Here is a 12,542-nt window from a genome sequence, read left to right on the forward strand (position 1 = left end):
GAGTTAATGTGTAGTTTAAATAGTCAAGCAACAAACATGGGACATATATATATATTTACACTACCAGTCAAAGTTTTTGAATAGTAAGTTTTTTAATGTTTTTTAAAGACGTCTCTTCTGCTCACCAAGCCTGCATTTATTTGATTCAAATAAAGCAAAAACAGTCAAATTCAGAAATATTTTTACTATTTAAAATAACTGCTTTCTATTTGATTTTTTTTTTTCTAAAATGTAATTTATTCCTGTAATCAAAACTGAATTTTCAGCATCTTTACTCAAGTCATGATCTTTCTAAAATCATTCTAATATGCTGATTTGCTGTTCAAGAAAAAAATCTTATTATTATCAATATTTAAAACAGTTGAGTACTTTTTTAATTAGGAAATAAATGATAGAAATCAATACATTTCTTTAGCAAGGATGCTTTAAATTTATCATAAAGTAATGATAAAGACATTTATAATGTTACAAAAGATTTCTATTTCAGACAAATGCTGTTTTTCGGAACTTTTTATTCATCAAAGAAACCTGAAAAAATCTACACAGCTTTTTCAACATAATAATAATAATAAATGAAGCAAATCAGAATATCAGAATGATCTCTGAAGGATCATGTGATGCTAAAAAATCAGCTTTGAAATCACAGGAATGAATTACATTTTAAAATATATTCAAATAGAAAGTAGTTATTTTAAATAGTAAAAAATATTTCAAAATTGTACAGTTTTTGCTGTACTTTGGATCAAATAAATGCATGCTTGGTAAGCAGAAGAAACTTCTTTAGAAAACATTAAAAATCTTTTAACAGGTAGTGTTTATTTACATTTTTATTATATTAAAAAAAGAACATACAGGCTACAAAATGTCAAAGTGATTTTTATCCCATAAAATTTAACTTTGCAAAATATATTCTGCAAATTAAGACCAGGCTCTGGCTGGACCACTCAAGCACATTCACAGAGTTGTCTATAAGTCACTCTTGCTGTGTGTTTAGGGTCATTGTCCTGTTGGAAGGTGAACCTTTTGCCCCTGCTCTGGGTTTTCATTAAGTCTCTCTCAATATTTTGGTGCATTGAGCTTTACTTTTACTACAGCCTTTTGGGATGGTACTCTGCAGGTTATGAGAAGTGTCTGGTTGCCTTCAAACATGATGCTTTGAATTGAGGTTCATCAGGACAGAGAATCTTGTTTCTCACAGTATAACAGGCCTTTGCCAATTCCAATGTTTTTTCACGTGTCTTCACTGAGGAGAGGATTGAATCTTGCCACAACACCATTAAGGTCCAGATTGGTGAAGTATTGCAGTGATGTTTGCCCTTGTGTAGGACATATGTGACCCTGGACCACAAAACCAGTCTTAAGTCGCTGGGGTATATTTGTAGCAATAGCCAAAAATACATTGCATGGGTCAAAATTTTTGATTTTTCTTTTATGCCAAAAATCATTAAGAAATTAAGTAAAGTTCATGTTCCATGAAGATTTTTTGTAAAATTCCTACTGTAAACATATCAAAATGTAATTTATGATTTGTAATATGCATTGTTAAGAACCTAATTTGGACAACTTTAAAGGTGATTTTCTCAGTCTTTTTGATTTTTTTGCATCCTCAGATTTCAGATTTCAAATAGATGTATCTCAGCCAAATATTGTCCTATCCTAACAAACCATACATCAATAGAAAGCTTATAGCGTTCATATGATGTATAAATCTCAGTTTTGTCAAATTTAACCTTATGACTGGTTTTGTGGTCCAGGGTCACATATATGATCATGGAGCTCAACTAGAGTGGCCATCAGGTTCTTGGTCACCACTCCAGCCAAAGCCATTCTTCATCAATTGTTCAGTTTCAATCCAACAGATTTTTTTCTGAACTCTTCCCCAGATCTGTGGCTTGATGCAATCCTGTCTCTGATTTCTACAGACAGTTTTTTTTTTTTTTTACCTCAGGGCTTGGTTTTTGCTCTGATATGTATTTTCAGCCTTTTCAACCAATTGAAGTGAATTTGCCACAGATTAACTTCCCTTGAAGTGTAGTTACATCTACAAATGATATGAATTTCAACTGTGTCAGATGAGAGTATGAATACTTATGCAATGGAATAATTTAGGTTTTTCATTTTTAATAACAACGATGTTAAAAAGCTGTTTTTTTGCTTTGCCATTATAATGTGTCGAGTGTAGATTGATGTGGACAAAAAATCATTTAAAGCAGTTTAACATGAGGCAGCAACATAACAAAATGTGATGAAATTTAAGGGGTATGGATAGTTTCGCAAGGCACTGTATGTGTTGCATGTGTTTGAGCACGATGAGCATTTGTTCCCAGAAATGAAGTGTTTTTCATTTCATCTGCATATTTTCACTTCTGCCACTTCAAGACAATCATATCTTGCTTGTGGCAGCGTGAAACATGTAATGTCAATTGCAGTTCACTGATTTTCACATAGAACTTTCCAGCAAAGATCAGTGTAAACCTGGCTTTACAGAGCTCCGAAGACCTCCTGGTGGATAGAGATGATTGAAACAGTTACATATTGTATAATACTGAGCGCTGCCTTTTAAACCTGGCCTATTAAATTGAGTGTATAATATCATAATAATGTATACACAAACTTTGTTATGATGCCTACATTGCATTAAACACAATTTATATGCCAAAAATCATTAGGATGTTAAGTAAAGATCATATTCCATGAAGATATTTTTTAAATTTTCTACCGTAAATATATCACAAAGTAAAATCTGATTAGTAATATGCATTGCTAAGAACTAATTTGAACAACTTTAAAGGCAATATTAAATATTCCAGCTGGCAGATGAAAAGGTATTAATCGTTACTCTAAAAAGGATGACTGACAGCTGAAGGATACTACTGTAGGATACTAAATTTGGGGCTCCACTGAGATCTTGATATTTCTGGGATTAAACCATACAGGGCCTTAAAAATTAAGATTCCAAAAGAAAAGTTTCTTAAGAACCAGAATTTAAAGTCATATTAAGATAACTTTAATATTACTTGAGTTACAGGCACACACATTTTGGAAAAATAATATTTATGAGACTCAAACTGGTATGTTTGCAATTGTTTTGATAGAAGGAAATTTCTTCTTCAGACATTGTTATTTAAATAAAATAAGTATCAGCTATATACAAAGTGACCAACATTTAGTTTTCAACCACTGAAAATAGGTAAAATTCAACAATTTGCACATGGAGCCACTTTGAGATGCCCATATCTCTGGGACTAAACAATGTAGGGCCTTGAAAATTAAGACTGTAAAAGCAATGTTTATGAAGAACTGGAATCTAAAATCATATTGTGATATCTTTAACACTGCTAGAGTTATAGGCACACAAACCTTGGAAAAATCATATTTATGGCATATTCAAAGCAGTTTCTTGACGGAAAGTAACAAAATGCATCTCTAGTTTTAACATTATTTGTTCTTCAGACATTCATCTTTAAAAGAAAAAAAGAATTATATTTTTTTAAACTGACCCATAATTGGTTTTTGACCACTGAAAATGTGTAAATTGTAACGATTTATCCTGGAGCCATATTGAAATTTAAATATCTCTGGAACCGAATCTCATAAAGCATTAAAAATAAAGATGCCAAAAGAAAAGTTTGTTACGACCCGATATCTAAAAGGGAATTTAAATATCTTTAATACTTCTTGAGTTACAAGCATGCAAACTTTCGAGTAAAACTTGAAAAGTGCCATTTCCCCATTTTTGATTGGCCACCATTGGCACATAATGCAACAAAGATTGCTAAAGTCAACAGATTTTACTAATAGAGCTACCAATCTCTGTCTAAAAGTAAGATAATGATGTTGCAATCTTTCTGAAGTCATTTTTACCCCCCTGTAACTTGACTCTAAATCTAAGGTGAAAATTGTCGTTTTGACCTCCCTCTACAAAATAGTGGATAACTCAGTAAATATTCATCAATGACATTTAATATTTTGGCTTTCATATCTATAAATATCTATCTTTTGACACGGAATGACCCAGCTTTAATCCAAAGTCCAGCAGCCAAACGCATATGAGGTGGAGATCCTGTGGAACCAGAGCTTTGAGATCATCTCGCAGGTGATCAGGATGCACTCTTCATCAAGAAGCAAGTTCTCAGGCATCCCAAGAGAGAGCGATGTCTTTGTGACTAATGCGTCCATACCTCATACAGGTAGATTTGTGGAGTCAAATGCCTCTCGTTCGATGTTTTAACTGGAAAGGTTTCAGTGAGTAATTTTCTGTCTTTACAGTTGAAGACCAAGTGCTTAACACCACCAGCCACTATCTCCTCAAACATGCAGAGACCACTCAGGAGGAGATCGCCGCTCCGGGGAAACTTCCTGAAACACCCTTGCGGATGGACCCTGAAACCCTGTACAAGTCCAGAGAGGAAGAGGAAAGGACTTCAGATTCCTTGCTGCTTGAGCCTCCTCTAAGTGGGTCCATGTCCTCCTACAGTGTAAGTGACTGTGTATTGCAACATATGCTGTCTTTCAAAAGCTTGGGATCAGTAAGATTTGTAATGTTTTTTTTTTTTAAAGAGGTGTGTATAAATCTCAATTAAAAAAGACCCTTATAACTGGTTTTGTAGTCCAGGGTCACAAATAGGAAAAGATGCATTAGGTTACAGTAAGAAAAGAAACAGGAAGCGGTAGTTTCTAAGAAGTACCAGTTAAGGGAAACAAAGAATTAAGACACTTCTGACAGACTGAGAGAAACCAACCATGAGGGACCGTTTTTATCTTTTCTTCCTTATGCTTCATTTCACCACAGGTGAGTTTAGATTTTGATTTATTTAAGAGAAGTCAATGTGAGATCAGTTATATAGATCTAGTTTAAAACTGTACAAATAATCATTATTAATAATAATAATAGTTTGATGGCCGGTATCGATAATTTTATTTTTTATTAATACAGACTGTGTTTAGATCGGCATAGCTTTGCAATTTAAGAGACATTCAAACTGAAATGCATGTTTGATCCAAATGAAGATAAAATGGACATTTTAGCTGTTTTGTGATTAATCAGAAAGGTGGCTCTCTGTTTGAAAAAAGCAACAACAAAATGACAAGAAGGGATCTTTTCAGCTTTTACTCTTCCTGGTTATTATAAATAAACTCTATTGCAGGCTGTGTTGTGTCAGATGAGAAGCCGACAGTAATAGTAACAGGATACACAGGTGGTTCAGTTGTGCTGCCCTGCTCCTGTGCTGATCCTCAGTCTACAACATTTACCTGGGAGTTTGCGAAGGGAAATCAATGGATTCCAGTATTTGAAGATGAGAAATACAGTGGCAGAAGTGTGCTGTTTCATGAACGTTCTCCAACAAATCTGTCTCTTCTCATTTCTGACCTCAGAATGAATGACCAGGGCTACTACAGCTGTAAGACTGAACCAAATACTTTTACATATGTTCGCTTAGAAGTTAAAGGTACGTGAAAATTTGGACAACACAATATCTTTACATTTTAACAAATTTTAAATTATTTTAGCAAAGCTTTTTTTTTTACTGCAGTTTAAAATAAATATTTAAAAAAATGATTTGTATAATGTTTTCAGGGTGTAATTTGGTTCAGAACAGCTGGATGTTTTATGTGACTGGATATTCAGGAGGGTCTGTGGTTCTGCCCTGCTCCTGCACTGAACTACTGGCTAAACCTGAACACATACAATGGATATTTTTTATTGGAAATAAATATAAGCAAATTTACCCAAATGAACAGATTGAGAGTTACAAGAACAGAGTCAAACTGTTCAATCCAAACACTCCAGGAAATCTTTCTCTACAAATATCAGCACTGACCACAGACGACCGAGGAGTCTATCAGTGTATTGTTTCGTCTCTACAAGTAGTCTCCTTCAGACTTACTGTACTTCATGCTGAAGGTAGTTTTCTTCTATTTCTGTTGGTATCATTACGGTTAACTTTGTTTCAAATACTTTTGATGATACAGTATGTTTTGCTGTTCCAGTGTTATATCATCATTGACAAATATTGTCTTCTGAACAGAGAAACCACGTGTCCATATTATTAGTTTAACAACACATCAACCGTCACACCAAACACAAGAACTTCCACCACTTCAACAATCCCATCACACACCACAATGTAAGTCTTGGTTTGCTTTTCATTATACAATATGCTTTACTATAATGTTTTTTCCCTCATGAACATGTTATGTCAACTGCTCTGTGTGTTTCTCCACAGATATTTACATTTTAGTGACTGTGTTTCCTGTAGTGCTGTTACTGGCATTTCTGGCATTATCTTCTAGATATGGAAAGGTATACAAACACCATAATAGCACAACTTTGATTTCAGCAATTTATCATTTACAATCACTTGTTACTTGAAATTATACATACAATCATTTTCAAAACATGACATATTGATAGATGTTAAATGTCTGATGAACTGTCAAATGTCATTTGACATATATGCTTATATGCAATGCTGTTTGCATTCTAGGTGTAAACACAATCTTTTTGCTCTTTCTCCAGGATGAAGTGTCATGTTCTGATGCTGTCTGTGTTAAAACCTCATCTACAACAGCTCATGCACAGAATGACACATTAGAGCTCCCTGAGTATGTTAATGTCAATGCTAAACATGCTTGAAAACAGGGTTCATTCAATTTAACCATAGAATTCACTGTCTAAACTAGCAATAGAGCTTATGAACCTTGCATTTTGAGAATATAAATGTACAAAAAGCCACCTGATTCAAAGTGGTAACCGCTGAAGAATGAAAAAATATTTGTGTCTGTATTGCAACTGTATGTAAAATATACTGCCCTCCAAAGGCAAAATGCAGTAACTACAGCAATACTAAAACTGAGAAAAATGCCTTTAAAGTTTTACGCCAGCTAGTCAAACAAGTTCCACCATTGTTTCTTTGAAACACTCTAATTTCTCTGGGACAAAATTTAACCAGGAGACTTTGCCACAAGACAAAACAGTTGTCACAAAGTCCATTTTAAGCCTTAACTCAATTTTGACCAAATGCATAGTTACTGCACTTTGCCTTTGGAGGGCAGTATAGTAAATCTAATAATGAGCATTTGTGAGTCACATGTCAACAAGTATATTTTACTCAACATCTCTGGTAAATGTTCGAAGCAAAAACGCTTAAACATAAAATCGCTTAAACTTACCATAATTAATTATTGTCATGTAAATTCCAAATAAAAAAAAAAACAGCTGTTTACTGAACTATTGGCTGAAACGAGGGTCACCAAGAATGGGACAAGTAAAGATTGTTTTCGGCCTCTTCACTATTGCCAAGGGCTGTATCCGAAATCTCCCCCTTTACCCTCAAATAGGGAACTATTCGAGGGGACAGCCATTTTAAGTGGTGTTTGAAACCATAGTGGACGATTTCGAGTGCACTCATTCAATCCCACAATGCACCGCAAAAACGAGTGTACAACCGATGAACACTCAAAAGCTAGAGATAACCCATAATGCACTGTGAGAGTCGCGCGCCGCTTGAATTCCTGACCCACGTCTCACCAGAAGATGGCGCCTGCAGCTGAATCATCCATCTGTTCATTTTACAACGTGCTCGTTTACGCCGTAATGCAGCGTACAACACAGGTACAAGTTTGTTGTGAATTGATTCTTAAATTGTTTAACTAGGGTTTATACATAATTTCCGTGACTGGAGCTGCCCATTTCAAATGATTATTGAACAGTAAACAAAATATGCAAAAGCGGCAGTCCTTCCGGTGCACTTAGTGTCCGAATTCACTCACTCGTTTTCATTCACTCCTTCAAGTGGACTGTATGAGTGGACTAAAGTAGGGAATAGTGAATAGGGTATAGGGGGCGATTTCGGATACAGCCGAGTTGTTGAATAAAGTGGGTATTTTTGTTTTCTTTGCGTACAAAATGTATTCGTGTAACTTCTTAAAATTATGGTTGAACCACTGATGGCAGATGGACTATTGAAGAGGTCTTTCATACCTCTCGGTTTTCATCCAAAATATCTTAAAGGGATAGTTCACCCAAAAATGAAAGTTTGATGTTTATCTGCTTACCCCCAGGGCATCCAAAATGTAGGTGACTTTGTTTCTTCAGTAGAACACAAACAAAGATTTTTAATTCGAACTCTTGCAGTCTGTTAGTCATATAATAGCAGTCAATGTTTAACAAATCATTAAGAGTAAAAACAACATACACAGACAAAACCAAATTAAACCCTGTGGCTCGTGACGATACATTAAGGTCTTAAAACACATAATGATCGGTCTGTGCAAGAAACAATAGGTTACTGTCGTAACCCCGGTTCTCTGAAACATCGAGTGGAGAGATCCACCTATGGGAAGGGCATCCGTACCTGACCTCTGCAGAAGCATCCAATTGCACCAAGTCTGGCTTGACAGACAGGAGCGCGTGCCCACTGGCAGGTAAGGGACCACCCCTTACCGGGCGAATAAAACCAATGCACGCGCTACCTTTCCTCAGTGAGCATATTCGCTTCTCGCAGCAAGCGGGGCAAACTTGGTGGATCTCTCCACTCGATGTTTCAGAGAACCGGGGTTACGACAGTAACCTATTGTTCTCTTTCATCATCTCGTGTTCGAGATCCACCTATGGGAGATATGGACAGCTCCCCGGTTGCCCAATACACCCACAGTGAGGCCCTGTAAGCCAGAGGACGGTCACCTGGAGAGGCGGTGCTTGACACGTCACCAAGGATCAGACCCCCATAATGAGCATGAATACCAGCCGTGCAAGAATGAACTGTGGTAACATGCACATAATAAGGCCACACACCTCATGCTGATATATTAATAATAATATATGCACACATAATAAAGATGTGGGAGGGGGGGGGGGGGCAGATGACTTGCTTAGAAACATGAATAAGCTGAGTTGGACCACTCAAGCCTAAGGTGTTAAGGGTCCGAGGGCGCAACCCAACGAAGAACCCACACCTAAAACAGAATGAGCTACCGGGGTCTGGGTGACATCCAGCCGGTAGTAACTGACAAATGTATGTGGTGAGGCCCAGCTTGCAGCGGCACAAATGTCCTGCAAGGAAACCCCGTTAAACAGAGCCCAGGAGGCTGCCACGCCTCTAGTGGAGTGAGCTCTGAGGCCCTCTGGAGGACGCACTCCCTTAGATTCATATGCCAAGGAGATGGCTTCCACAAGCCAATGAGAGAGGCGTTGCTTAGAAATGGGATTCCCTGTGTTAGGGGGGGCCCAAGAAATGAAGAGCTGGTCGCTCCTTCTGAAAGCGCTGGTCCTGTCAATGTAAACCCGTAAAGAGCGAACAGGACATAAAGCGTTCAGCCTCTTATCCTCTGAAGAGGAGAAAGGAGGAGGATGAAAAGCGGAAAGCTGAATCACCTCACACGCAAATGCTGGGAAGCATTTTGGCATAAAGGCTGGGTTAGGCCTTAGAAAGACCTTATCTCCATTGATGGAGAATTTAGTGCATGAGGAATGGACTGAGAGTGCATGCAAGTCACTGACACGTTTGGCTGATGCCAGTGCCAGGAGCAGAGCTGTCTTAAGAGACAGAAGCTTAAGAGAAATGTCTCCCAGCGGTTCAAAAGGGTATTGAGACAAGACCCCCAGCACCATGGAGAGGTCCCATTCTGGAATCACTTTTTTAGTGACTGGAAGGGAGCGGCGGGCGCCTTTCATAAATCTACGAATGAGGGGGTGTTGCCCCACTGTCGTGCCATCGAACCCAACATGACATGCGGCGATAGCCGCCAAGTAAACCTTAATAGTGGAAAAAGATCTTCCACCATCGATAAGGTCTTGCAAAAAGCTCAAAATAGCAGTGAATGAGCACTGATACGCTATCAGCTGGCGCTCATCGCACCACTGCTCAAAAACACGCCACTTGCAGTTGTAAAGAGAGCGTGTGGAGGAGGCTCTGGCATTCTGAATGGTAGCGACAACACGTGGGGGGAGCCCCAACGTGTTTAAGTTCGCCCTCTCACGGGCCAGGCCCATAGAGCCACCCTGTCTGGGTGGGGATGGTAGATCTCCCCGTTCGCTTGAGACAGGAGGTCTGTGCGTAGCGGGAGTGGCCACGGCTGTGCATACAGAAGAGGAATTATCTGTGCCAGCCATGGAGATTTGGGCCATCTGGGTGCTATCAGAATGAGCGTCAGGCTCCGTTCTTTCACCCTGGCCAGAGTGGGCGCTATTAACGATAGCGGAGGAAATGCGTAGAGAAGCACTTTGGGCCATGGATGGGCCAGTGCGTCCACGCCGAGGGGGGCGTCCTCGTCCCGTAGCGAGAAGAACATAGGGCACTGGGCGTTTTCGTGCGAGGCGAAGAGATCGACGGTCGCCTGACCGAATCTCCTCCACAGTAGCCCCACTATCTGAGGGTGGAGGCGCCAATCCCCATAGAGTGGGTTCCCCCTCGATAGAAGGTCTGCTCCTCTGTTCAGAACGCCTGGGACGTGAGTCGCCCGTAACGACAGGAAGTGTCGCCTGCTCCATACTAACAGCCTGTGAGCTAGAGCATGGAGCTTTGAAGAGCGCATCCCCCCTTGACGGTTGATATAAGCCACGGCTGTGGTGTTGTCGCAACGCACCAGCACGTGATGCCCTTGCAGGCGGGGCAGAAAGTGATTCAGAGCTTTCCAAACCGTGAGGAGCTCCAAATAATTTATGTGGGCTGAGTGAAGTGTGTTTGGCCACACACCGTTCACTGTTCTGCCCTCCTGTGTGGCACCCCACCCTGTTAAGGAGGCATCTGTCGTCACAACTTTGCGCATCATGATTGCCCCGAGGGGAGTTCCATGAGCGTAAAACTCCACATTCCTCCAGTGGCGCAGCGCTGCAGTGCAAGCGCGCGTCACCGAGACAGAGCGGCAGAGATCGCGTAATGGGCTGAGATGAAGAGATAAAACCCACTTCATGAACGCCCTCATTCTCAGCAGGCCTAAAGGCAGGACATGGACAGCCGAAGCCATAAGACCCTGTAGTCTGAGACATGTGCGATACTGTACCCTCGCCCCTTCTCTGAAAAGCGAGAGGCATTTCAGAAGAGAGAGAGTGCGCTGTTGCGAGAGCCGTGCGCGCATTGTTATAGAGTTCAGCTCCAGCCCCAGAAAAATCACATTCTGCGAAGGAGTGAGATTGCTCTTGCTCACGTTCACTCTGAAGCCGAGCGCTGTGATGTGAGCGAGCACACGGGCAGTGCTTTGTATCGCTTCCTCTCTCGAATCGGCTAAAATCAGCCAATCGTCTATGTACGTCAGGATTCTGAGTCCCGCTGCTCTCAGCGGAGCGAGTCCTGCCTCCACACACAGACAGAACGTCCTCGGGCTGAGTGAGAGCCCGAAAGGAAGAACTGTGAACTCGTAACAAACGCCTTGGTAGGCGAAACGAAGGAATTTTCTGTGTGGAGGATAGATGCTTATGTGGAAAAAGGCATCTTTCAGATCGATCACTGTAAAAAACGCAGTGTGATTTACGGATCTTAAAAGAGAGGAGTGGCTCAACATTCTGAAATTGTATTTCCTGAGATGTTTGTTCAACACTCTGAGATCCAGAATAGGGCGGAGAGAACCGTCCTTCTTCGGGACTAGGAAATAACGGGAGTAAAACCCCTGACTGCTTGAGTGCTGTGGTACCACTTGCACCGCCCCCTTCTCGAGAAGAGCGGAGATTTCGTCTTTCAGAATGTGAGCGGAGCTCTCTTCCGTGTGAGAAGAGATAACTCCGTTGAAAAGAGGGGGCTTTGTGGCAAACTGAAGTCTGTACCCCTTCATTATAGTACGAATCACCCATTCGGGAGCTGACACTGACCGCCAGGCTGCGACCTGATTCATTAGAGACCCCACACAAACCGGAGAGCAGCTTTGGGCTGCTAATACGCCCGGATCGCTCATATGTGATGCAATGGCGCCATCTAGCGGACAGACTAGGGACGGCGTGCAGGGAACCGGAGAGATGTTCTCTCGCTGAAACGAATTTATTAGATTCGTTTCCTTCAGTGTGTTCTTTGTGTTTTGTGTGTTGGGGAACACTGGGGCCGAAGCCTTTATTTGTTTGGTCTGGGGAACAATGAAAGTGCTGTGTGGTGACAGTGCTTGTGCACATTCCCTGACAACTGACCCCCTGAACGTGGGGGGATAACACATAACAGCCACTGAACACTCTGGCTGTGGAAGGTGGCCAGCCCTTCCATGGGAGAGCCTCTGTCTTTTGGACGAAGGCTCCGGGGCAGGTAGAGAGTCCATAGAGCTTGCGGCTCGCGAACGCGGGCTCTCCGGCCCCAGCTGGTGAACATCAGGCAGGCCGCTTGCGTTTCGAGTCGGAGGGGGTGGGGTTGGGGGGTTTCCCGGCCGCAGCTGCAGCTGCAGCAGAAGACGGCCTACCCCAGGGTTTTGCGGCGGAAGGATTGTTCTGCCGCGGAGGAGGTTTGTTACGGTGTCTCTCCCTACTCTGATGCGGGGTTCGCCCCGTAACAGGAGGGTTGGGCACACGCGCAGTGGGCAACTGGCGCGACGCACCTGTCTTCCTCGGAAGGCATAATTTGAAA

The 12,542-nt window shown here is 41.1% G+C and overlaps 3 protein-coding genes across 3 annotated transcripts; 2 read left to right on the plus strand and 1 right to left on the minus strand.

Moving 5' to 3' along the window:
* The first annotated feature begins 4,033 nt into the window (after positions 1–4,033).
* LOC141283321 (glycoprotein integral membrane protein 1-like) lies at positions 4,034–4,627 on the plus strand. Its single transcript, XM_073816606.1, has 4 exons — positions 4,034–4,190; positions 4,270–4,478; positions 4,520–4,529; positions 4,611–4,627. The coding sequence occupies exons 1-4, from the start codon at positions 4,106–4,108 to the stop codon at positions 4,625–4,627; spliced, it is 321 nt and encodes a 106-aa protein (XP_073672707.1). The 5' UTR covers positions 4,034–4,105.
* A 116-nt stretch (positions 4,628–4,743) lies between these two features.
* Positions 4,744–6,637, plus strand: LOC141283322 (polymeric immunoglobulin receptor-like). The gene is made up of 6 exons (XM_073816607.1): positions 4,744–4,792; positions 5,148–5,450; positions 5,579–5,905; positions 6,030–6,128; positions 6,228–6,304; positions 6,521–6,637. Exons 1-6 carry the CDS (start codon positions 4,744–4,746, stop codon positions 6,635–6,637), a joined length of 972 nt encoding a protein of 323 aa, XP_073672708.1.
* Positions 6,638–8,911: 2,274 nt separating this feature from the next.
* On the minus strand, positions 8,912–12,100 carry LOC141283325 (uncharacterized). Its single transcript, XM_073816609.1, has one exon. The coding sequence runs from the start codon at positions 12,098–12,100 to the stop codon at positions 8,912–8,914; it is 3,189 nt and encodes a 1,062-aa protein (XP_073672710.1).
* Positions 12,101–12,542: the final 442 nt, after the last annotated feature.

The sequence above is a fragment of the Garra rufa genome, chromosome 13 (assembly GCF_049309525.1).
Source record: "Garra rufa chromosome 13, GarRuf1.0, whole genome shotgun sequence".
Taxonomy (NCBI): domain Eukaryota; kingdom Metazoa; phylum Chordata; class Actinopteri; order Cypriniformes; family Cyprinidae; genus Garra; species Garra rufa.